Source organism: Rhinolophus hipposideros (assembly GCF_964194185.1).
Source record: "Rhinolophus hipposideros genome assembly, chromosome: 15".
Classification (NCBI taxonomy): Eukaryota; Metazoa; Chordata; class Mammalia; order Chiroptera; family Rhinolophidae; genus Rhinolophus; species Rhinolophus hipposideros.
This window is the reverse complement of record NC_138061.1, coordinates 22,692,393-22,717,686: the sequence shown is the minus strand read 5'-3', so window position 1 is coordinate 22,717,686 and position 25,294 is coordinate 22,692,393. Positions and strand designations below refer to the sequence as shown.

The 25,294-nt window shown below is 41.2% G+C and overlaps 1 protein-coding gene and 1 pseudogene across 5 annotated transcripts in view; one reads left to right on the top strand and one right to left on the bottom strand.

Moving 5' to 3' along the window:
- Positions 1-25,294, top strand: part of NOLC1 (nucleolar and coiled-body phosphoprotein 1) — a 42,039-nt gene that overhangs the window by 5,854 nt on the left and 10,891 nt on the right. For 2 of the 4 annotated variants that reach the window (XM_081074271.1, XM_081074268.1), the window contains exons 9-13: positions 13-123; positions 218-874; positions 1,054-1,160; positions 1,337-1,429; positions 1,600-2,510. In XM_081074271.1, the coding sequence (XP_080930397.1) occupies positions 13-123; positions 218-874; positions 1,054-1,160; positions 1,337-1,429; positions 1,600-1,758 (1,127 nt within the window). In that variant the 3' untranslated portion in view covers positions 1,759-2,510. Of the gene's footprint in view, positions 1-12; positions 124-217; positions 875-1,053; positions 1,161-1,336; positions 1,430-1,599; positions 2,511-15,064; positions 15,249-25,294 lie in introns of those variants that run through there. The other 2 variants (XM_081074269.1, XM_081074270.1) reach the window with 2 other exon arrangements.
- Positions 23,225-23,972, bottom strand: LOC308508531 (vacuolar-sorting protein SNF8-like; annotated as a pseudogene). Its single transcript has one exon. The product of its transcript is annotated as a vacuolar-sorting protein SNF8-like (transcript).

The following is a 25,294-nucleotide window of genomic DNA, read 5'->3' as shown; positions in this document are numbered from 1 at the left end:
GGTTCTCTCCAGATTCAAGCTCTGAGGAAGAAAAGAAACCGCCAGCTAAGGTAGTCGTCTCTAAAGCAGCTGCTAAACCAGCTCCAGCAAAGAAGGCAGCAGAGAGCTCTTCAGACAGCTCCGGTAAGGCATATGGAGGCCCTCGGGATAGTGGGAGCTTCAGGGGCTCTCCTTAGTCTGATTTGGGGAGCTATTCATTCTGTTCTGTCCTGTCTAGACTCTGACAGTTCTGAGGATGAAACGCCCGCCAAGGCAGCCAGTACCACCAAGAATCCCTCAAGTAAGCCAGCTGCCACTCCCAAGCAGCCTGCAGCTAAACCAGCCACAACTCCCAAGCAGCCCGCAGGCAGTAGCCAGAAGCCTCTGACCAGAAAGGCTGATAGCAGCTCCAGCGAGGAGGAGAGCAGTTCTAGTGAGGAGGAGGAAGAGGAGAAAATGAAGAAGACTGTGGCCACCCCTAAGTCCAAGGTGATGGCCAAAGCAGCTCCACCGTTGCCTGCCAAACAGGCCTCTCAGGGTGGTGGGGACAGCAGCTCTGATTCAGACAGCTCTAGCAGTGAGGAAGAGGAGGAAGAGAAGACGTCTAAACCTCCAGTTAAAAAGCCACAGAAGACAAAGGGAGCAGTAGCCCCTTCCAAGCCAGCCGCCACAAAGAAAGTAAAGGCCAAGAGCAGCAGCAGTTCTTCTGATGACTCCAGTGAGGAGGAGGAGGAGGAGGAGGAGAAGGCCAAGGGCAAGGGGAGTGCTAGACCACAAGCCCCCAAAACCAATGGCACCTCTGCACTCACTGCCCAGAATGGAAAAGCTGACAGGGATAGCGATGAGGAGGAGGAAGGAAAACAGACAAAGGCAGCAATGGCAGTTTCTAAGCCAGGTTTGTATCCAAAGAAGCTTCCCCCCAGGGCCCCCCAGAAAAATTAGGATGGGATATATACTCTTGGGGGATGGGGAAGAAAGAGGAGGCAAAACGACCAGGTTCCAGTTGCAGGTTCTTAGTGTGGGAACCTGGGAACAGGAAAGTGGTCTCCTGAGTCTGCCTTTTTTTTTTTGCAGGTTCAGTAAAGAAGCGGAAACAGAATGAGGTTGCCACAGAGGCAGAAACTCCTCAAGCCAAGAAGATAAAGCCTCAGACCCCAAACACATTTCCAAAACGGAAGAAAGTGAGTTGTCTTATTTTCTTCTCAGGAGCCAGCCTTTATAAAGAGTAGGAGGAAGAATCTGGGATCATCCTGACAGCTCTGCCTGGCCTGGCACACATGTACCTGTGTATAGCTCAGGAGGGCTTTTCTGTAACCTGACTACTCCATCTTTAATTTCCTACTTCATTCTTCTCCAGGCAGAAAAAAGGGCATCATCCCCATTCCGAAGGATCAGGGAGGAGGAAATTAAGGTAGATGCTCGCGTGGCAGACAACTCCTTTGACGCCAAGGTGAGGAGAGAGGGTGTTCGCTATTCTTGAGGTGGGTGGGGTGGAAGAAAGGACAGCTTTTGCTTCCGATTGGGGGGAAGCTCTCTGGGTTCAGGTGGCCTTGAGCAGGGAGAAGAACAGGACAGGGCTCTGGTGTTCCTCTGCGTATTAACCACCTCTCTCCTCACCAGCGAGGTGCAGCCGGAGACTGGGGGGAGAGAGCCAATGAGGTCCTGAAGTTCACCAAAGGCAAATCCTTCCGGCATGAGAAGACCAAGAAGAAGCGGGGTAGCTACCGAGGAGGCTCCATCTCTGTTCAGGTCAATTCAATTAAGTTTGACAGTGAATGACCTGGGGCCATCATAGTGAAGCAGAGGTAATGATCTTACTACTTACTTTCCCCACTGGACCCAGGAGCCCTTGGCTCTATTAGGGGAGGTCTGGGTGAGGACCGCAGTCTAGCATAGACCGAAGACTTTGCATTGGGACATCCTCTCTGGTCCTTTTCTGTGTTCGTAGTTTTGTATATAGATTTGTTTTTGAGTGTTGAGTAGCAAGGACAAAATAAGGGAAGTGTTCTTTTTTAAGAAAAAAATCATTTTAGTTGTCATCCCCTTACCCTATTCCGTAGAAATCCTCATACTGAGAAATTTTATATTTTATATTAAACATTTCCTATTGATTTTTGTTGTGATTTATCCCACAGATAAAAGCTATTGCTCAAGACATAGTAAAAAGTCACATGTATAAATTTTTATAATTGGAGAATTCTGCCTATGTGAATGTACATGTCCACATTTTATCCCTCCTATCCCTCAGCCCTGGTGAGGGGCAGTTAAGAATGGTTAATGTATATGTCTGTTAAGCATGCACGGTGTAGTTCATCCTCGTTCATTGGGTCTCGGACTGAAATTGTCAGACAGTATGGACTTAGCTACTTTTGGGGATAAAATTCACTCTTTTGTTACAGGTGAAATTCTGGTGTGGTGTGAATGCAGTGGGGTCAGTCTGAATATTTTGTTTTCTGTAATATTATTACATAATGATGTTTGCAATACATGGTTCTTAATTTGAAAGTATAAACTTTTCTATTGTTCAAAGACTTGTTTTGATGACCCTTAATAGTGTTGAGTACTAAAATGAGGACTGTATTGTCTGATTTTTTTTTTCTACATTTTAGAGAACAAAATAACATTTTAATCTGGAAAGTGCATATCACTTGGTATTTCTGTTTTGGTAGCAGTGGTGAAACAAAATTAGTTTTGTTAACTCCTACATCACTGATCAAGAAAGTGAAAGAAGAAAAACTATAATTAATAACCTCAATCCTCAGTAGGAATTAGTTTACCTTAGTCAGGTAAATTTATAGTCACATAAGTATGTGCTAATGGAAATGGGAAGAATCTTTACAAAGCATATTATCTGGTAATACTTGAGCAGAGTGGAGTTGGGAGAACATCCTAATAGGATTATTGTGACTTGTAGTTGGTACATGGGAGCAACTGCTGTGCCCCCGTCAGAACCTTAACTGTCAGCAAAGTGGAGGTAACGATAAAAAACCAGTGAGCTGAGATACGACTCCTAGGCTAAGCTGGGTGATTGTAACGCCGTAGGACATGTCTGTTGGCAGTGCTCAGCCAATGCAAGATGGAGAGGGAATAGTTGGTGAACTCTGGAGGTTGGGCTGTCCCTGTGGTGGGAAGGTGGAGGTCTTAAGATTAGCCTCCCCTTGTTTGGATTCCGTACTTGCCAAGTAACCTGATAATAACCTAGGTTTTCACGTGACTGCCTCTAGGAAGAAAACGCACTGTTCTTGTGCTGACACAGGTATTTCAGTCTGCATGGTAAAAGTTACACATCTTACTACAAAATAATAAACTAGTTGGTTTATAATGTGTCTTGGGAGTTTTATTATTGTGAGTCCAAAGTCCTCCCAACCCCTACTCAAATCACAATAACTGAGGTGCTAGTTAGAGGGCTGGGGTCCAGACCTGTGAGTTCACCGCAGAACCTTCTTGGCAGCAGCTTGCTGGCTCTTCTTGGCCATACCTTGTCTCATTACCTTTTCCAGGCAATCGTCCAACCAGTGTGTAGTCTAAATTGGAGGTTTGCAAAATGGCCTATGGGCCAGATGCAGCCCATGGCTAGTTCTTGTATTACTTAGGAGATAAGAATGATGTTTACATGTTTAAAGGGCTTTAAAAAAAGACTGTGACAGACTTCCTGTAGCCCACGAAGCCTACAATATTTACTGTCTGGCCTTTTACAGAAAAAGTTTGCTAATGGCTGGTGTAAATCAGTGATTTCATAACACTAGCTGAAAATTACAATCACCTGGGGCACTTCTAGAAACACTGATACCCAGGGGCCCCTCCTCAGACGGTTGAGTCCGACCCTGGTGTTCTCTGGTGGGGACTGTTAGCTCCTAGGTGATTCTAGCAAGCAACCAGTGTTGAAACCCATTGATGTAAGTATTTGAAAAGAAATGAGTTGATATTTTCTTTCCTCATGCTTCCATTTTCAAGTGTATTTGTTAAAATTAATAGTGAAAAGTAAATTTCCATCTCCTTTTAGCTGTTTCCTGGGACTTGATTCTTGTACCTCCTTCTAGAGAGAGTTTCTCTGCATTTTTTAAAAATTTTTATTGGGGATTATTGGTGAATATTAGGGAACAGTGTGTTTCTCGAGGGCCCATCAGCTCCAAGTCGTCCTTCAATCTAGTTGTGGAGGACGCAGCTCAGCTCCAAGTCCAGTTGCCATTTTCAATCTTTAGTTGCAGGGGGCGCAGCCCACCATCCCATGTGGGAATTGAACTGGCAACCTCGTTGAGAGCTCGCGCTCTAACCAACTGAGCCCCCGGCTGCGCTGAGAGTTTCTCTGTATGTAATATGTGCATCCTCTTTTGGATTTCCTTAAACAAATGGGGTAGCTTGCTCTGTGCAGTGTTTCATAACTTTGGAGCTTATTTTATTAACAATTCAGCAGCTCACTTTTAATGGACTCATGGTGCTCCATTCTATGGAAATAGCATAAGTTATTTAAACTAGTACCTTGTTTGTCGATGTTTAGGTTGTTTTACTATATTGCCCTTATAGATTGGGCAGGTATTTTCATCTTAGAATGGATTATAATATATACCCATTAACTTTTTTCCTAAAAATAGATGAATAATTTGTAAGTTTACTGTTTTTTGTTTAAAGCTATGACTTACTGTTTTTTTCTTTTGCATCTCATAAACATAACCTTTTTCAATCTTGTTTGCTTTTTTAACTTAACAGACCTCCTTTCCCTTTAGGTCTTACAAAGCTGAACCTGCTACATATATGCAGCTGTGTTACACAAATGAGGCAGTTTAACAAATTGTAATAGCATTTACTAGGAAATTACTTAACGTCTCTGAATCTACTTTCTCATGTTTAAAATGAGAGCGTATTCGCTCATCTTTTCTGTAAAATCAGACTACTCCAGAGGGCTGCTCTAAGGGCTGAGAATTTATCTAAAGCACTTAACACAGTCCCTGACACATTGTAAACACTCCAGGACTGCCATTTGCTAAATAAAGAGGATTTTAGAAATGACTTTCCTTGGTATCCTGTGATGTGCAACATGCCGTTTCAACAAAAGCTCAAATCGTATCTTACGTAGTATATCCGGCAGTAGGGTTTTGTTTGTTTAGCATCTTCATTCATGTCAAACATTGATATGCAGAACTGATCCTATTTCTTAGAAACTTTAGTTTTGTGAGGGATCTGGAATTTTCACCTATCTGACGTGTTCCGGCACTGTGGCTGAAATCTACAAGTTCAGTGAATCGCAAACATAGTGGCTCGTGCCCCTCTGCAGTGTACCTCAAAATGACACAAAGTGGGAGACTTTCCAACACCCCTTTGTGGGTGCTTTGCAAGTTATATCCTCACTGCAACCCGGCCCTGTTAGGCAGGTATTAACTAGATCAGGGTTTCCCACTCTCAGCACCTTTGCCATTTTGGGCCAGATAATTGCTGTGGAGGACTGTCCTGTGTATTCCAGCTAGCATGTGTAGCAGCACCCCTGGCCCCTACTGGATGCCAGTAGTGTCCCTTAGTTTGGACAACCAAAAATGCTCCAGATATTTCCAGCTATCTCCTGGGAGGCAAAATTGCCCCTAGTTGAGAACCACTGGGAAAATGGCTGGTTATCAATTGATTTGCTTGGGGCTGATAAAATTGCAACTTAGTGGCACACTGAGACAAGAACCCAGGTCTCTATGTTTGAAAATCGATCTACCTGTGTTCAACATTGAGTGCCTACTATGTACTAGTCATAGGACTCCCTGAGCTCAATTCCTAATGGGGGAGGTTGGGCATGAAAACAGTTCTGTACACTGTGCTGAGTATTTCACCAAGGGCCAGAGTAGCACCCCAAAGAAGACAAGCAGGAAAACACTCGGCTGACCTTAGCCCAGGATTTTGAGGCGAGTAGCAGCTTGCCAGGTGTGAGGAAGGCACATACCATGAGAGGAAGAGGATGTTTTTCCAGTAGGAGAAGAGGGCCTTTAGGAAAGATCCAGTGGAGAGTGTGTGCGGAGGTAGCGGGCTTGATAATCCTAAGTAAGGGACTGTGCTAAGTGCTTTAGATAAATTCTGAAAATTCAATGGCAATGGCCTTTGGTCCCAAGTCAGGAGTTTACTTTATTTTGTCCAACTGAGTATGTTAGGGGATTGATAGTCCAATGCGGTACTTCTGGCGCCAATACAGCTGCCAAGAAAGCAAAGTTCCTACTGACAACTGAGTTCTCACCCACCTCCCTGCAGAGCCTGCTTAAACTGTCTGCAGTTACTAAAGAGGTCAGTAGGTGGGGCTCTTGCCCACTGCAGGGAGCTGGACTCGACTTAAATTGAAGCTTGACATTGTCATTGTTCCAGTTTTGTTCAACAAACTCAGAACCTGCCACAAGCTCTTGTATACAAAGATGAATAAGACATAGGGACCTTGTTTGAAGACCCTTGTAGAGCGTGGAGAGGGGGTGTCCTTTCCGGTCTCTAGTCTGTCGTGGTTATCTATGAGAGGTCACCTGTTACCTAGCAGCCCATGGCAGGCAACATGGCTTGTAGAGGAACCCTGCCCACCATGGAACCCTCAATCTTTCCCTCACGTTCTATAGGGCACTGGAGTTCCCGCAAAGGGGGCCAGCCACAGGTTCCCACTGGTTATGGAAACTAGACTTGTGTCTTTTCTAAGCCTGTCTCCCCTCCTCTCCCAGGAGAATCTACTTATGGAGCTCAGGATTGAGGAGAACAAACAGCAGTCTTCCACCTTGATGTGGGTTGGAGGTGGGTGGAGAGGGAGTTCAGAGTATTTCAGTAAATTAACTGGCCAGACACAATTCATCCATTCAGCAAATATGAGTTCTTACTATATGCCAGGCACATGATATGTGATTTTGTGTGAGAGATGTTGAAGACACAATCATGAATGAACGAAAAAACAGACACAGTCCCAGTGACTAAAGTTTTCCCAGGCTAATGAGGGGCAAGGATACTAATCCTCACAAATAAATGTGTAAATAAATATAAATCAGTGTGATGAAGGCAAATTGAAAAGAGCTATAGAACATGTAACAGGGCAACCCACCCACATGGTGGTGGAACTGCCACATGGGTAGGGTGACCATGTAACTTATTGTCTAACCTGGAATGCTGTAGAGAGTGAAAGGAAGAGCAGTTAATAGGCTGAGATGAACGGGGGAAACTGAGACTATCTTAAGCAAGCTAGGACATGGTCATTATAATAAAAATCTTTACTGAGGAAACGATGTTTCAGCTGAGACTTGAAGGTGAGAGTTAGGTGAACATGGTGAGAATGAGCTGGGCTCTGTTTTTTCCAGCTACAGGAAATAGCATGTGCAAAGGCCTTTTAGTGAGAAGGAGCATGATGGAGACTTCAAAACTTCAAGAATACCTGTGCAACTGAAAGGCAGAGGGGAAGAGGAATGTAAGATGAAATACCAGAGAGCTCTTTGGGTTTCTGTCCACCATGAGGGGACATAGTGAGAAAGTGGCTGTCTGCAAGCCAGGAAGAGCACTCACCAGAACCTGACCAAAGTGGGCACCTTGATCTTGGACTTTCAGTGTCCAAAGCTGTGAGAAATAAATGTCTGTTGTTTAAGCAAAAAAGAAAAACGATTTGGGTCTTTATTCTGAAGTCAGTGGGAAGTTATTGAAGATTGTGTGTCTTAGCTTGGGCTGCTGTAACAAAGTAGCACAGACTGTGTGGCTTAAGAAATTTCCTTCTCACAGTTCCAGGTGCTGGGAAGGCCAAGAACAAGACGCAGGCCTGTTTGGTTCCTGATGAGAGCTCTCTTTCTGGTTTGCAGATGGCTTCTTGCTGTGTCCTCACATGGCAGAGAGAGAGAGCAAGCTCTCTGGTCTCTTTTTATAAGGGCACTAATTCCATCATGGGGGCTCTACCTTCATGACCTCATTCAGAGCTGATTACCTCCCAAAAGCCCCACCTCCTCATACCATCACATTGGGAGTTAGGGCTTGAACATATTAATTTTGGGGGACACAAACATCCAGTTCATAGCAGTGAGTGTATATGGATGTGTCTTAATTTTTTGTTAGGGAAAATTTCAAAATAAGAGAAATAAGAGAAAATAAGAGAAATAATAACAATAAGAGAATAATATAATAAACCCCCATCTTCTCATCCAGCTTTTATGATTTATGGTCTATCTTGTTTTATCTCTAGTACCCCAACTCATACCTTTCCCCATTCCCTTCCCATTGGGTTGTTTTGAAGTGAAAATAAGATTTTAATTATATCCGTAAATAATTTACGTATGTATCTCTAAAGATAAAAGCCTTAAAAACATAAATAACCACATTTCCATTACTGCATCTAAACGAGTTATCAGTACAGTAATCAGTTGATAGTAAATATCCTGTTAGTATCACTGAATGGTGACATGATCAGATTTGCATGCTAAAAAGCCTTATCTGCCTGTTGTGAGAATAGACTGAAGGGGTCTGGAGTGGTTTGGCTAGTACAATAGGCCAGATGAGAGATCTTTCAGGCTCCTGAATTGAAGTGGTAGGATAGAGAGAGGATAGAGATGGAGAGAGGTGGATGGGTTCAAAAAATATTTAGGAGATAAATTAGAACTTGGTTGGTGGGGTGAGGTTTGGGGAGCAGTGAGGAAGGGTATTAAGAATGACTTTTAGATGCTTTTTTCCTGAGGACTAGATGAATGGTGGTGCCATTCATGGGGATGAGGAACACTGGGAAAGCTTGGTTTGGGACCTATTTGAGGTGCTTTTGAGACATCTAAGTAAAATGTTAGAGGTCAGTGGAGATTTATGCTACTGGAGCTTGGTGGAGAGGTCAGGCTGAGGACATAAAATAGAGACTCATAAGTGAATAGTTTTGAGACAGCAGTGTAATGAGAAGGGCATTGGAGCACGAGTGTGGAGTCCTGGATTCTACTTCCTTCCTTGCCTTGGACTCACAGGTAACTTTGGGCAACTCACTTCCTCCCTAAGACTGTCGGTATCCCATAATCCAACAAATAGAAGGGTTAATTAATACCTGGCACAGAGGGGTCCTTAAAACTTTAATGTTAATTTTTTTCACCCCTGCCCCTTCCAAATCATCTTCCTTTTCCTCTCTTCTCCACCTCCTGAAGCATCCTGAATTTGGTATTTATCATTTGCATGCTTCTTTATAGTTTTGGTGTATGTATATCTAAGGAATATGTCATCTTGTTTTACATAATTTTGGGGACCAAACTGTATCTATTCTCCTGTGACTTGCTTATTTCTCTGATGTGTAGTAGTCTACTGTAGACTTGCATTTCTTCATTGTTGACAGGCATTCCGCTTGTGATGCTGCTGTGAACATTTTTTTTTTCCGCTCTGAACATTTGTAAGTGTCTACTGGTGTACATGTGCAAGACTTCTCTGAGTTTAAATCTAGAAGGGAAAGTGCTGGTCATAGAATAAGTACATCTTCAATTTTCCCGATAATGCCAGTTTTCCAAAGGTATTTACTAATTTACACTCACAGCAGCATCTCAACAGATCTTCCTGTGTTCCACATTGTCCCCAACACTAGGTAAGTCTAAATCAAATTCCACCCAACCTCTGGGTGTCGAATGGCATCTTATTGTGGTTTTTATTTGGATTTCCCTGCCCACAAATGATGTTGCACACCTTTTCATATATTGATTGACTGTTTGGATTTCTTCTTAAGGTGTCTGCTAACATACAATGTTATATTAGTTTCAGGTATATAAAATAGTTATTCAATATTTATATACCAAAACAAGTGATCACCAGGATTAGTCCATCTGACACTACCACACTTTCACAATATTATTGAACAATAATATTGAACAGCAGTTCCCTATGCTGTATGTTACATCCCCATGACTTGTTTGTTTTATACCTGGATGTTTGAACCTCTTATTCTCCGTCACTTTTTCCCCTCCTTTTTTAATTTTTCAATTATAGTTGACATTCAGTATTATTTTATGTTAATTTCAGGTGTACAGCATAGTGGTTAGACATTTATATAATTTAAGAAGTGATCCCTCTGACTAGTCTAATACCCACCTGGCAGTATGCATAGGTATTACCATATCATGGACTATATTCCCCGTGCTTTACTTTACATCCCGGTGACTATTTTGTAACTATCATTTTGTACTTCTTAATCCCTTACCTTTTTCACCCTGCCCCCAACCCCATCCCATCTATCATCCCGATAAATGTAGTTCCCATCTGACACCATACATAATTATTACAGTATTATGGACTATATTCCTTATGCCATACCCTGCATCCCCATGACTACTTTGTAACACCGATTTGTACTTCTTAATCTTTTCCCTTTTTTCGCCTACTCCCAAACCCCCTCCTGTCTGACAGCCATCAAAATATTCTCTGTATCTATGAGTTTGTTTCTGTTTTATTGTTTATTTTGTTCTTTAGATTCGAGTTATAAGCGAAATCACATTGTATCTGTCTTATGCTCTTTGACATATTCCAGTCAGCACAACACTCCTCCCATCTTAAAGAAGTCCCCCGAAGATTCCTCATAATACTAGTTTGGTGGTGATGAACTTCTTCAGCTTTTCCTTGTCTGGGAAGCTCCTTATCTGTCCATCAATTCTAAATGACAGTCTTGCTGGGTAGAGCAATCTTGGTTGTATGTCGTTGCTTTTCATCACTTGGAATATTTCCTGACACTCCATTCTTGCCTGCAAAGTTTTTGTTGAGAAATCAGCAGATAGTCTTTTGGGGGCTCCTTTGTAGGTAACTAGCTGTTTTTCTCTTGCTGCTTTTAAGATACTCTCTTTGTCTTTAACTTTGGTATTTTAATTATGATGTGTCTTGGTGTTGGCCTCCTTGGGCTTATCTTGTTTGGGACTCTATGCTTCCTGAGATTGTATGTCTATTTCCTTCACAAGGTTAGGGAAGTTTTCTGCCATTATTTCTTCAAATAGGTTTTCAATTCCTTGCTCTCTCTCTTCTCTTTCTGGTACCCCTATAATGCAAGTGTTGGTACACTTGCTATTATCCCAGAGGCCCCTTAAACTCTCCTCAGTTTTTTGGATTCTTTTTTCTTTTTGCTTTTCTAGTTGGGTGTTTTCTGCTGCCTTATTTTCTACATCGCTGGTTGGATCCTCTGCTTCATCTAATCTGTTGATTCCCCATAATATAGTCTTCATTTCCATTATTGTATCCTTCATTTCTGACTGGTTCTTTTTTATGATTTCCATCTCCATTTTTATGCTTCCTACCTCCTGCTGAACTTCTCCCTGAGATCACTGAGAATTCTTTTAACCAGTGTTTGGAACTCTGCATCTGATAGATTGCTTATCTCCATTTCGCTTAGTTCTTTTTCTGGAGCTTTGTTCTGTTCTTTTATTTGGGACATATTTCTTTGTTTCCTCATTTTGGCTCCCTCCCTGTGTTTGTTTCTATGTATCAGATAGGGCTGCTGTGTCTTCCAGTCTTAGTAGAATGGCTTTATGTGGTAGGTGTGCTGTGGGGTTCAGTGGCGCAATCTTTCTTGTCATCTGAGCCACACACTCCAGGTGTGTCCCTTGTGTGGGTTGTGTGTGCCCTCCTGTTGTTGTTGAGCCTTGGTTGCTGTTCAGTGAGAGGGATGAGTCCTGGGCTGATTGGTTGTGAGGACTAACTGTAACTACAGTGGTGGAGCTGTAGTATAGGGACTGACCCTACAGAGCAGGATTTGCTTTAGCAGGGCTCTGGTTCCTACTCGGTGTGCCCTTGAGTGTGTCATTTGTGGAGATGGCCAGGTGGTGCTTCAGCTGGGTCTGAAGCTGGCCACTAGGCATGCCAGGCCCAGGGCTTCCTGGGAGGAGCCTCACCATAGGCCAAGTTCAGCTACAGCCTGTGCCCTGCCCGGGGCCACCTGGCAGGAGTCACAAAGTAATCTGCAGATGGCTGCCGCCTGTGCTGGGGTTGGACTTGCCTTGAAAGGCCAGGTCGTGAACTGAGGTCAGCTTTCGCTAGTGCCAGGCTCAGGGCTGCTCAGCTAAGGATATGGGACATGCTGAAGCCAGATGTTACTTGTTTGGATTTTGTGAACCTTTGAGAGATTTTAGGAAACTCTGCTGCATGAGCCAGGACAGTTCATTTATATAGAAAAGCCACTCAAAGTAGCTTTGGTGGGCCCAGAAGTTCGGTGGGGCAGGGTCTTGGAATCAGGGTGAAGGAATAGTACTAGCCAGGTTGATGGAGACTCAGATATGGTGTCCACCTGCATATCCACGCTGGAAGCAGGGAGGGCTCAACAAAGAAACAATGGCTTCTGCCAGCTCCTCTGTCTCTGCCCCTACAGCCCTCACTTTGAAGCCAGACAATTCAGTTCCTCCCCATGTATCCCTGGCGCCTTTTGAGCTACTTCCCCAGTGCTGGAGCTCAGATCAAGTGAGTGAGTCAACAAGTAAGTCCCTTTAAGAAGACTGCCTTGGACTGCAGCTGCCTAGTCTCACTCAGCCACAATCTCCTCTGTGGTTTTCACAGCCAGAAGTTATGGGGGCTTCTTTTCTTGGCACTGAAACCCTGTGCTGGGGAGTCTGGCATGGGGCTGGAACTCCTCGCTCTTTTGTGGGGTACCTCCACAGCTGAGATATCCCTTCTGATTTTCAGTGGTCACATGTGGGTGTGGCCAGTCCATACCGCATCTTTACCCCTCCTACTATTTTTTTTTTATATAAAGATTTTATTGGGGAAGGGGAACAGGACTTTATTGGGCAACAGCGTGTACTTCCAGGATTTTTCCAAGTCAAGTTGTTGTCCTTTCAATCTTAGTTGTGGAGGCTGCCGTTCAGCTTCAAGTTGTTGTCCTTTCAGTCTTAGTTATGGAGGGCGCAGCTCAGCTCCAGGTCCAGTTGCTGTTGCTAGTTGCAGGGGGCGCTGCCCACCATCCCTTGCAGGAGTCGAGGAATTGAACTGGCAACCTTGTGGTTGAGAGCCCACTGGCCCATGTGGGAATCGAACCAGCAGCCTTCGGAGTTAGGAGCATGGAGCTCCAACCACCTGAGCCACCGGGCCGGCCCCCTCCTACTATTCTTGAGGTGGCTTCTTCTGTATGTCCTTAGAAGTAGGACTTCCCTTCAGCTAGACTTCAGGCGATTCTCAATCTGTTGTGTTTTTGGATGAATAGAAAGTTTGCTTTTTATTTAATCAGATATGCCAGATATCTTTCATTTGCCTCTCCATAGAAACTTTCCATGTTTCTCCTCTGGCTTACTGGGGAAGTTGACCTCTAGGAACTACGTCATTGGACTCTATGCACTTTGGCTTCTGGTAGGGTTTGGCAATAGGGTGCCCCAGCAGGAAATCAGAAGAAGGTGTAGAATGAGATTAGGTATTTATTTTTCCTAGCTCCAACCTGCTGTGTCCTCATATCAAAGATCATTGTTCCCTTCCAATAAGTCTCCTCTACAGACGTTTTCCTTCAGGGATCCTGAACCTTCTCCTAATCTCATTGCTTTTGTCCAAGTGTGGTAACATCGTACTGCTACTAGCTGCTAGTCATAACACTGTCCTTATATTCTCCTATACCCACACCTCTGTAAACAATCTTTGACCTTTTCTCAGACTGTTTTAATTTGAGTGTGTCATCTGTTTCCTGTTGGATTTCTTACTGATATATATTTGTTAATCTTCTATAATTAGTGCTTTTTGTGTGTTATTTAAAGAAAAAAATTTCCTTATCCTAATGTAATGAAGATAGTCTATATTCTAAAAGCTTTATTATTTGTTTTCCTTGTTTAGGTGTGTAGTTCACCTGATTTGATTTTTCCATTCTTCTGTAATAGAGAGATTGTTTTATGGCCCAGCATAAGGTCTATTTTGGTGACTTTTCCACAATAATTTGAAAGAATGTGTATTTTGCTCTTGTTGGTGGAATGTTCTGTAAGTGTCACCTATGGTAAGTTGGTTGATAGTGTTCAAGTCTTCTATATGTTTGCTGATTTTCTCTTTATTTGTTCAATTACTGAGAGAGAAGTATTGAAGCAACTATGATTGTGTATTTATCTGTTTTTTCTTTGTTGTTCTCTTAGTTTTTCCTTCATGTAGTTTTAAGCTCTGTTATTGAGTACCTACACATTTAAGGTACTTATGTCTTCTTGATATAATACACTTATGAAATATCCCTCTATCTGATAACATTCCTTGCTCTGAAGTCTATTTTGTCGGATATTAATATACCCATTCTAGTTTTCTTTTGGTTAGTGTTTGAATAGTATTAGCTCTATCATTTTACTCTGTTTTCTATTTTTTCCCTTTTTTTCCCTTTTATTATTTTATTTTATCTCTTCCTTTTACTTTTTAATTCATGTATAATACAAAAGCCTTCCATTTCTCCTACCCCATTCTTTGTGTTATCGTTGTCATATATTTTACTTCAACATGTTATAAAACCAAATGTTACTATATTTGCTTTAAATAATCGGTTATTCGGCCAGCCCGGTGGCTCAGGTGGTTGGAGCTCTGTGCTCCTAATGCCGAGGTCGCCATTTCAATTCCCACATGGGCCAGTGAGCTGTGCATTCTACAGCTAAGATTGTGAACAACAGCTCTCCCTGGAGCTGGGCTGCTGTGAGTAGCTGGAGGTTGGCGTGGGCTGCTGTGTGCTGCCATGGGAGTCGCCAATCAATAACTGGCTACTGACTGCCTCAGCCCGGATTGGGGGGGAGCTCAAGGCTCATAGCACCAGCATGGGCCAGGGACCTATCTCCTACACAACTAGACTGAGAAACAACAGCTTGAACTGGAATGGGGAGGGGGGGAGGCAGAAGAAAAATAATCCGTTATTTTTCCCTACCTTTTTTCCACAGCTTTATTGAGGTTTAATTGACATACAATAACTATAACAATAAATAATAAACAATAAACTGCACATATTTTAGGTGTAAATTTTATGAGGTTTGACAAATGTATACAACTGTGAAATCATTACCACAATTGATAGTGAACATTTTGGGCTGGCCCGGTGGTTCAGGCGGTTAGAGCTCCATGCTCCTAACTCCGAAGGCTGCCGGTTCCATTCCCACATAGGCCAGTGGGCTCTCAACCACAAGGTTGACAGTTCGATTCCTCGAGTCCCACAAGGGATGGTGGGCTGTGCCCCTAGGCAACTGGACCTGGAGCTGAGCTGCGCCCTCCATAACTAAGACCGAAAGGACAACTTGAAGCTGAACAGCACCCTCCACAACTAAGATTGAAAGGACAACAACTTGACTTGGAGAAAAGTCCTGGAAGTACACACTGTTCCCCAATAAAGTCCTGTTCCCCTTCCCCAATAAAATCTTTTTTTTAAAAAAAAGGTAATGAACATTTTCATTTTCATGTAATTCTTTATAATGCATCCAGTGATGTGCTAGATCATACCAGAGTGTTAAATTTTCATTTGTGTTGGTTAGATACCTAAGAGTGGACTTGCTGGGTCATATAGTAACTCTCTGTTTAACATATTGATGAACTACCAGACTGTTTTTTAAAGTGGCTGCGCCATTTTATACCATGTTTCCCTGAAAGTAAGACTGGATCTTATATTAATTTTTGCTCCAAAAGACGCATTAGGGCTTATGTTCAGAGGATGTCATCCTGAAAAATCATGCTAGGGCTTGTTTTCCGGTTAGGTCTTAATTTCGGGGAAACACGGTAGTACCACCAGCAAGGTATGAATGACTTCCTTACTTCTTACACCAAAACGAACACCTCAGATAAAGCTAAGATTAAATATATAAAATATGAAATATTTTTACAGTGGTACCTTGGTTTTCGAACGTAATCCATTCCCGGAAGACTGTTCGAGTTCTGAAACATTCGAGGGCAGCTGGCAGGTAGGCCTCAGGATCTTGTACTCAGCGGAAGCCACGTGACATGTTTGACTTCCGAGGCATGTTTGAAAACCGAAGCATTTACTTCCGGGTTTATGGTGTTAGTAAACCGAAATGTTCGTCAACGGAGATGTTCGAAAACTGAGGTACTACTGTATAATATTTGAATGGGAAAGACCTTTTTAATCATATCAAGCCATAAGCTATGAGGAAGGATAAGACAGATAGGACTACAGAAAAATGTAGGACATCTTTCCAGGGAGGAGAAAACAGTCAAAAGACAGAAGACACATGGGAAAAATATTTACAAAACACAGGACAGGCAAAGGACCATTTCTTATAGAAAAGAATCATAAATAAAAGTAAAATACCCTATAAAAAATTGGGTAAAAGACATGAATGGGTTGCAGAAAATAAAATGAGCCAATATAAAAAGATGGTCAACCACACAAATAAATAAATAAATACATATAACAGGTCATTTTTACCTACTAGTTTGGCAAAGATGAAAAAGATTAATGAAACCCAATTAGGGAGTGAGGAAATAGACATTCTTATATATTGTTGGATAGTGTGCAAATTGGTATACTTTTGAGGGAGGGCAATTTGGCAATATCTTAAAATTTTAAATTTTATGCCATTTGTCCTAATTTCATTTCTACGGAGAGGTGTTCCTGAGGATTGCTCACACAAGGGTAAAACTATATATTTAAGACTCAGAGCTGTGACAGAAAGGGACAGACACTAAACACTTGTTTAGTGCACCGACAGAGCAAGGGTAGCAAAATGAGGAGAAAAAAGCTTTTTGAAATAATTTGGTGTTTGATATTCTAAAACAGCATTGAGTAAATCATCCTGAGAAAAATCAACTTTGCTGGAATTTCTTACACTTGATTTAACATTCATATTAACTTTTTTATACAGGGATAGGGAGGAGCATTGTAACCTTTCCACTGTCTAATGTTTCTAAAGGGTTTTCAATCCAACATTTAAAAAAAAGTTCATTGTTAATTTGTGTTAGCTAACTTTGGTGTGTAATAATAGATTTACACAATAGTGTTTTAGCTGGGTACAGATGACACTAAGGCTGGAATGCAGTGATGCAACATTACCCTTCAGAGGTCCTCGGTGTGCTTACTCCAGACCAGCCGCAACTGTTAGAATACTGTAGTGCTCTGAAAGGGTCATGCAGTGTTGACAGACACTGAAACATGAAGTAATGCCCTAGGAGTCATAGAAGGCAGGAACTGGAACCTAGCCCATATTTAGAATTCAAATTTAAGCTGCCATATGGCCCAAGGGTTTCTGAAAAAGTCAGAATCATTGGAAACCTTGAAAGATAAGTCATCCGCTGCAAACTGCTGGAGTGGGCTAGACCGTGTATAGCAAAGCTGGATTTTGTTAAGAGCAGTGGTTCTAGTCTGTATACAGGATGTCCATAAAGGCTGGAAACATAGACAATAATAGTATTTATTATTTTACAATTGAAAATGTCTTTGATGGTACGATGCCTCTTTACTGGTGTTTGTAGACTATGGATTGTATGGACCTATGGTGGTGAGGAATACTGGCAGAGCCTCTCAGAGAGCTTAAATGTTCAATGAAGGGAGAATCTATAGTGGGAGACTCTAGTGCCAAGGAACGATCTGGTTCTTAGGAGCTCAACAACTCTGTGGGAACACCCCGTGGTTGTGATAGAGGAATTTTCCCTTTGCCCAGAGGCTTTTTGAACACTAAAGGTTGGCAGTTCAGAGGAGGCCCGAAGCAACTGCAGCTGCTGAGGTAGTGGCCAGCCAGGCAGCCCTGACACTGAAGAAAAAAGAGGTCAGCAGCAGCCTGAGCCCCATCATGATTAATTGGCACCAATGTGGGCATTGGCTTGTGTGCAGCAGGGTGACAGCAGCCAGCAGAGCACTAGCCAACAAACCAGCAATAGCAGTTGAAACAAAAGCTGATGTTGGCAGCTGTTCTGATTATATGAACAATAAATATCTCCACCTGCACCTCTAAAGACCCCTAGGGAAATAACTATGAGGGAGATCCTGGAATCAGATCTTTGAGATTTGGGTGTGGCTACAAATGTGACCCATCGGAGGATGGTGGGGAAATCCTATGAATATATCAGTTTCTGATGGGGGAGATCTGCCAGTCCCATAATCAAAACGACTGTAAGTCAAATATTCAACCGGTTAAACACTGAATATAATACTAGGCCTCCCTTTCTTTCCAAATAAATATTTTGTATCTCCTTCCAGAGGTATACTTTACCTTGTTTACTGTGTTTTCACTTGTTTTCAAAATGTATATTTGGAGCATTTTCAAATATACCTTTTGTCTGAATTATTATTAGGACCCCCTGCCATTTTCAAAATATATACCACAATCCGTTTTCAATCTTTTGAAATTTGTTTACTTGTAAGGACAAAGGCCTTCTTTATCCCCAGATTCCAAAATGATTTCTGGAAAGACGGGAGGAAACAGGTCTTGAATTGACTTCTGTAGAAGAGAACCAATAAAACCAATGTGTTAGGAAGTGAGGTGAAATTGTTGTCCGGCTTCTGACTGGTAGAAAGTCCTCTCACTTCCTGAACGCAGATTTCTTAGTAAATGCCAAAAGTCACGTTTAAAAATTTTCGGAATTGTCTTATTTCAATAATATTACACATACAATGGAATATGATGCAACTGTTAAAATGAATACAATAAGGAGAAGTAGCAGGATACACACACGAAGCTGGTAACAATGACTATCAAAGTGGGCTAAATGGAGATAAGCTATTGTAATGGTGTATATTACAATCTCTGTAATAATCACTAGAAGCATAATAAAAGAAAACACAAAGAAAAAGCCAAACAGAAGGTAAAAACTGGAGTGAAAATTCCTTTATTAATCCAAAAGGAAATGAGAAAGGGGGAATAAAGGACAAAACAGGTGGGGAAAATAGAAAATCAATAGCAATATGGTCATTTTAAGCCCATCTATAAAATCAGTAGTTACATTAAATGTGAATGGGCTAAGCACTCCAATAAAAAAGGAATACCAGACCATATATATGTAAAACAAAAACCAAACCCACTTACATGCTGCTTAGAAGAGACACAAGTCGGTTTAACATTCAAAATCCATTTGATACCATCACCAAATAACAATAACAATGGACAAAAACATGATTTAGACCTTTCTTTTTTAAAGTCAGTAGACTTTATATTTTAGAGAAATTTAAAGTTCACAGAGAAAAATTGAGCAGAAAATGTAGAGAGTTCCTATAAACCCCCCGATCTCACACACAACCCCAATACCAACATCCCATATCAGAATGGTATATTTTTTACAATTGATGAGTCTACATTAATAAATCATTATCACTCAAGTCCATGGTTTACATTAGGGTGTATGTTTGGTGTTGTATGTTCTACAGGTTTTGACAAATGAATAATGACATATATCCACCATTATTGTATCATACAGAATAGTTTCACTGCCCTAAAAGTACTCTATGCTCGGCCTATATTTCCCTCTTTCTCCCAACTCCCTGGCAACCACTGAAGTTTTTACTGTCTCTATAGTTTTGCCTTTTCCAGGATGTCATATAGTTTGAATCATACAATATTTAGCATTTTCAGTTGGCTTCTTTCATTTAATAAAATGCATTAAAGTTTCTCCCATGTCTTCGTGGCTTGCTAATTCATTTCTTTTTATTGCTGAATTATATTCCGTTGTTTGTTTATCCATTCCCCTATTGAAGGACATCTTGGTGGTTTCCAAATTTTTGTAATTATGAATAAGTGCTATAAACATTTGTATGCAGGTTTTTGTATGAACATAAGTTTTCAACTCATTTGGTAAATACCAAGGAGTGCAATTGCTGGATTTTATAGTAAGTTTAGTTTTGTAAGAAACTTCCAAACTGTCTTCCAAAGTGGCTGTACCACTTTGCATTCCCACTAGCAATGAACAAGAGTTCCTTGCCAGCATTTGGTGGTGTTGGTATTTTGGATTTTAGCCAATCTAACAGGTGCCTTTCTTCGTTGTTAATATAAGCATTCAATGCCATAAATTTTCCTCTAGGAAGTACCTTAGCTGCATCTCACATATTTTAATATGTTATATTTCCATTGTCACTTAGGTTCAAAATATTTTATAATTGCCCTTGACAGATCTCTTCTTTAATTCGTGGGTTTAGAAGTTTGTTATTTAATTTCCAAATATTTGAAGGATTTTCCTTATATCTCTCTGTTAGTGATTTCTAGTTTAATTACATTGTGGTCAGAGAACATAATTTGCATGACTTGAACCCTTGTATATTTATTGAGATCCTTTTGTATTTATATTTATGGCCTAGAACATGGTCTATCTTGATAAGTGTTCCGTGTGCACCTGAAAAGAATATGTATCCTGGAGTTTGGTGACATGTCCTGTAAAAGTCAGCTAGTTCAAATTGGCTGATAGTGGTCTTAAAATCTATATTACTGATTTTCTGTATAGTTTTTCTATCAGTTACTTATGGAAAAGTGCTAAAATCTCCAACTATAGTTATAGATTTGTTTATTTCTTATTTTCAATATAGCCACTTCAACTTTTATTTGATTCTTGCTTGATTATTTAGTACACATTTTCCTATCTCTTTTCTTTAAACTATCAATTTATTTACATTTAAGTGAATTTCTTGTAGACAACATATAGTTGGGTCCTAGATTTCTTTTTAAAGATTTTATTGGGGAACGGGTGCAGGACTTTATTGGGGAACAGTGTGTATCTTCAGGACTTTTTCCAAGTCAAGTTGTTGTCCTTTCAATCTTAGCTGTGGAGGGCACAGCCCAGCTCCAGGTCCAGTTGTCATTGTTAGTTGCAGAAGGCACAGTCCACTATCCCTTGCAGGAGTTGAACTGGCAACCTTGTGGCTGAGAGGATGCACGCCAACCAACTGAGCCATCCAGGAGCTCAGTGGCAGCTCAGCTCAAGGTGCCAGTGTTCAATCTTAGTTGCAGGGGGCAGAGCCCACCATCCTTTGGGAGTTGAGGAGTCCAACCGGCAACCTTGTGGTTGAGAGCCCACTGGCCCATGTGGGAATCGAACCGGCAGCCCTCGGTGTTAGGAGCATGGAGCTCCAACCGCCTGAGCCACTGGACCAGCCCAGGTCCTAGATTTTTTAAATCCAATCTGACCATCCTTGCCTTTAATTGGGGTACTTACAACATGAACATTTAATGTAATTATCAATATGGTTGAATTTGAAGCTACCATCTTGCTGTTTATTTGTCCCATCTCTTTTTATTTAAACAGTTGATGTACAATATATTAGTTTCAGGTGTACAGCATAGCGATTAGACATTTGTATACCTTATGAAGTGATCACCCCGATTAGTACGCATCTGACACCACACATTGTTCCGTTTTTCTTGTTTTCCTGATTTCCTTTGGATTGAATCTTTTTCGTGATTCCATTTTGTCTCCACTATTGGCATATTAGTTATACCTTTATTTTTTTAGTTCTAGAGGTTATAAAATACATCTTTAAATATCAGCCTACCTTCAAATAACGTATCACTTTATGTGTAGTATCTTTTGAAGAGATTAAAGAAATGTCTTTTACATATACTCATATACTTACTACTTTTGACACTCTTTATTCTGTTGTGTAGACCCAGATTTCCACATGTTATCATTTCCTTCTGCCTGGAGAACTTCCTTTAACATTTCTTGTGGAGCATGAATTTTCTCATTCATCAAAATTCCAGTGATGAATTTTCTCATCTTTTGTTTATCTAAAAAATAGTTCATTTTACCTTCATTTTGTTATTGTGGTGAAATGTACATAAAGTCTTCCATTTGAACAATTTTAAGTGTACAATTCATTGGCAATTACATCCACAATATTGTACAACCATCAATACTATTACCAAAACTTGTTCATCACCCCAAACAGAAACTTTACCCATTAAGCAGTAACTCCCTATTACCTCCTCTTGCCAGCCCCTCGTATCTTCTAATCTACTTTTTGTGTCTGTGAATTTGTCTGTTATAGAAATTTTATGTAAGTGGAATCAGGCAATATTTATCCTTTTGTGTCTGGTTTCTTTCATGTAGCATAATGTTTACAAGATTCATCCATGTTGTAGCATGTATCAGAACTTCATTTCTTTGTATGGCTGACTAATATTCCATTATATGCATATACTACATTTGTTTATCTATTCATCTGCTGATGGACACTTTAGTTGTTTCTACCATTTGTGAATAATGCTGCAATGAACATTTTCCAAATATCTGTTAGAGTCCCTATTTTCAATGCTTTGGTTTTATACCTAGAAGTGGGATTTCTGAGATATACGGTAATTGTATGTTTAACTTTTTGAGGGACTATACATTTCTGAATGATAATTTTGCTGGGTAAAGAATTTTAGGTTGAAAGGTTTTTGTCTTTCAGTACTCTAAAGATATTTTTCCTTTTATGTAGTTTCTAATGAGAACTCTATTCTTCTGTAAGAGATATGTTTTTTTCCTCTGGCTGTTCTTTAGATTTTTCTCTTTATCACTGGTGTAGTCAATTTCATTATGAAATGACCTGGTGTTATTTTCTTTAGGTTTATTCTGTGTAGGATTCATTGAACTTCTTGGATCTGTGGGTTTAGAGCTTTCAACAAATTTGGAAATTTTCTGGCCATTTTATCTTTAAATTGTTTTTCTAAACCTCTTCTCACCCATCTTTCCTTATGGGATCCTTATGGGGCATTGCATATGCCAGTGTGCTAAATATTATTCCACACATAAATGGTGCTCTGTTCATTTTTAAAATCCTTTATTGTCTCCACTTCATGTTGGTTAGTTTCTATTGCTGTTTCTTTCGATCACTGATCTTTTCTTCAGCATCTGCTTTTTTTTTAAACAAATTTTATTGGGGTATATTGGGGAACTGTGTGTTTCTCCAGGGCCCATCAGCTCCAAGTAGTTGTCCTTCAATCTAGTTGTGGAGGGCGCAGCTCAGCTCCAAGTCCAGTCGCCGTTTTCAATCTTTAGTTGCAGGGAGCACAGTCCACCATTCCATGCGGGAATTGAACCATCAAGCTTGTTGTTGAGAGCTCGCTCTCTAACCAACTGAGCCATCTGACCACCCCACTTCAGCATCTTCTTTTATCTCATCTAGTGTGTTTTTCATTTCAGATATTGTACTTTTCATATCTAGAAGTTTCGTTTGGATCTTTCTTATGTCATCTACTTCTCTAATTATCATGGTCATGTTTTCCTCTATTTTTTTTGAATACATAGAGCAGATTTACCCTAGCTGCTTTTAGGTCCTTGTTTGTTAGTTCCATCACCATTAAAATTTCTGGATCTGTTTTTATTGATTGATTTTTCTTCTGCTTTTTAAAAACAAAATTGTTCAGGTTTTATTCCAATAGCTCCTCTCTCTTCTGCCTGCCTACTGCTGTGCACCGTTCCTCACCCAAATTCAATAGAGGACTTCTCTGGCCTCCTTAGCTGTAACCTCCTGGGAGCAGAGGCCAGTGAACAGAGCTGGAAGACAGTAGTGTGGCTCCCCTGGGTCTACAAGTCCAGCCAGATCAGCCCTTCCTTCAGCAGGTGTCCCAGCACTTGTCTTACTCATTCTGTGTCCCATTTAAGACTGGCTTTGATCTCACTGGTGGTCATGTAGCCATTTTTCCCTGCCAGCTGCAGCACCACAGTGGGAGCCATATTGAGCTCAGCGGGAACGGAATGAATGTGGTTAAGTGCCACCCACAGAGATGATGACAAAGCCAGTGCCAGGTGCCTTTAATTACTTGATGGCCCTAATCAGGTCATCTTGGCTGACATCCTGGGCAAATTTTTCCTTCCTTTCAATACCTCCAAAGTTCTCAGACCTCCATTCAGGTGCTTCAGGGCTATGTACACTTTAATAATCTGTATGCCCAGCATCTTAAACCAAAATCCTTTTCCAGAAGTCAGTGGAGCCACATGGTAGCACTCATGTCTTGGGACTGCACCTGGAACTTGGGGTTCTTCTGGATCTCCTACTTATGCTTGTGCGCAAATTGCCCCAGATTAGCCTTAAACGTGTCCAACAGCTTTGACATCTGGATTAGCTGATCCTCAGCCAAGCCATTCCCTCGCTTCTTGTAGCTGGCCTTGGCAAGCTTCTGGGTGATAATACGGCTCCCATCCTGCCTTGGTGTATCCCTGCCAGTGGGCCACCCCATTGCTGCGACCCCAGATCACTGTATCTTCAGATCTGCCACTGGCCTCTATTGATTGACCTGTTCATGGGTTGTATTTTCTTGCTATTTTGGATGTTTAATCTTTTTTGAGTGTATTCCAGACATTTTGAATTTTACATTATTGGTTCCCAGATTATGTTAAATTCCTTTAAATAATATTGTATTTTTTTCTGGTGTGCAGTTAAATTACTTGGAATTAGATGGATCCTTTTGAAACTTGTGTTTAAACTTCGTTAGGGTAGATCCACACAACCTTTAATCTAATTTATTCCTATGACTAAAATAATCTACCAATCTGGGAATTCTACCTAATGCCCTGTGCATTACAAGGTCTTTCTAGCCTCGCTGGCAGGAACACAAACTATTCGCACATCTGTAAGAAGTCCAGAAACTGTCCTGGCTATTCTTTCCCATAGTTCTTTCCTCAGCCTTGGGTAGTTTCCTCATAGTATGCGTGCAAAGATCAGTGCTCAGACAAAGACTTGAGGGGACCACTTTGCAGATTTCCGTCATTCTTTCTCTGTGCATCTCCTTCCTCTTCAATACACTGCCCTGCAGTCTATCCACCTTGGCCTTCCCGAACTCTTATCTCTGTTTCCTCATTTCAGAGAGATTTCTGGGCCACATTTGGTTTCCCTTTCCTTGGACAGCAGCCTGGAAGCTTCCTCCAGGCAGTAAGATAGCACGATCACAGGGCTCACATTGTTTCCCTCTTCTCAGGGGTCACGGTCTTATGCTGCCTACTGTCCAATGTCTGAAAACCATTGTTTTATTTTGCTGTTATATATATTTTGTTATTTGTTTTCTAGTTATTTAAGGCAGAAGGTAAATCCAGTCCCTGTTAGTCCGTGTTGACCAGAAATGCAAGTTTCTACTGTGATGATAATCAGAGTTCTGAGTTCCTTCCTTCAGTAAGCTTCCTCTGAGTTCTTCACTGGTGAGCTGTATTATAGACATTTAATCTGGGGGATAAAACCTCCTCATTGGATCTGGAGACTACAGACAATGCAGCTAATACTGGTGATTTGAGTGCTGTGGCAGGCTATATGGAGGTAGGGCTATGACAACCACAGTGTGAAAGACACTGGTCAGCCATTTATGGAACTCTGGACTCTACAGTGATAAGAAAGCAGCTGCTCACTGTATTGCTACAATGTCCTCCAGAATGTTGTACACACATTTCTACTCCCACTACTAGGGAATGAAAAGATATACATTCAGCTTGGGTAATATAGGTCTGTGGTGACCCTGTCAAGACAAAGTTGCAAAATATACACATGTGATTAGATGAGGTAAGTTGTCAT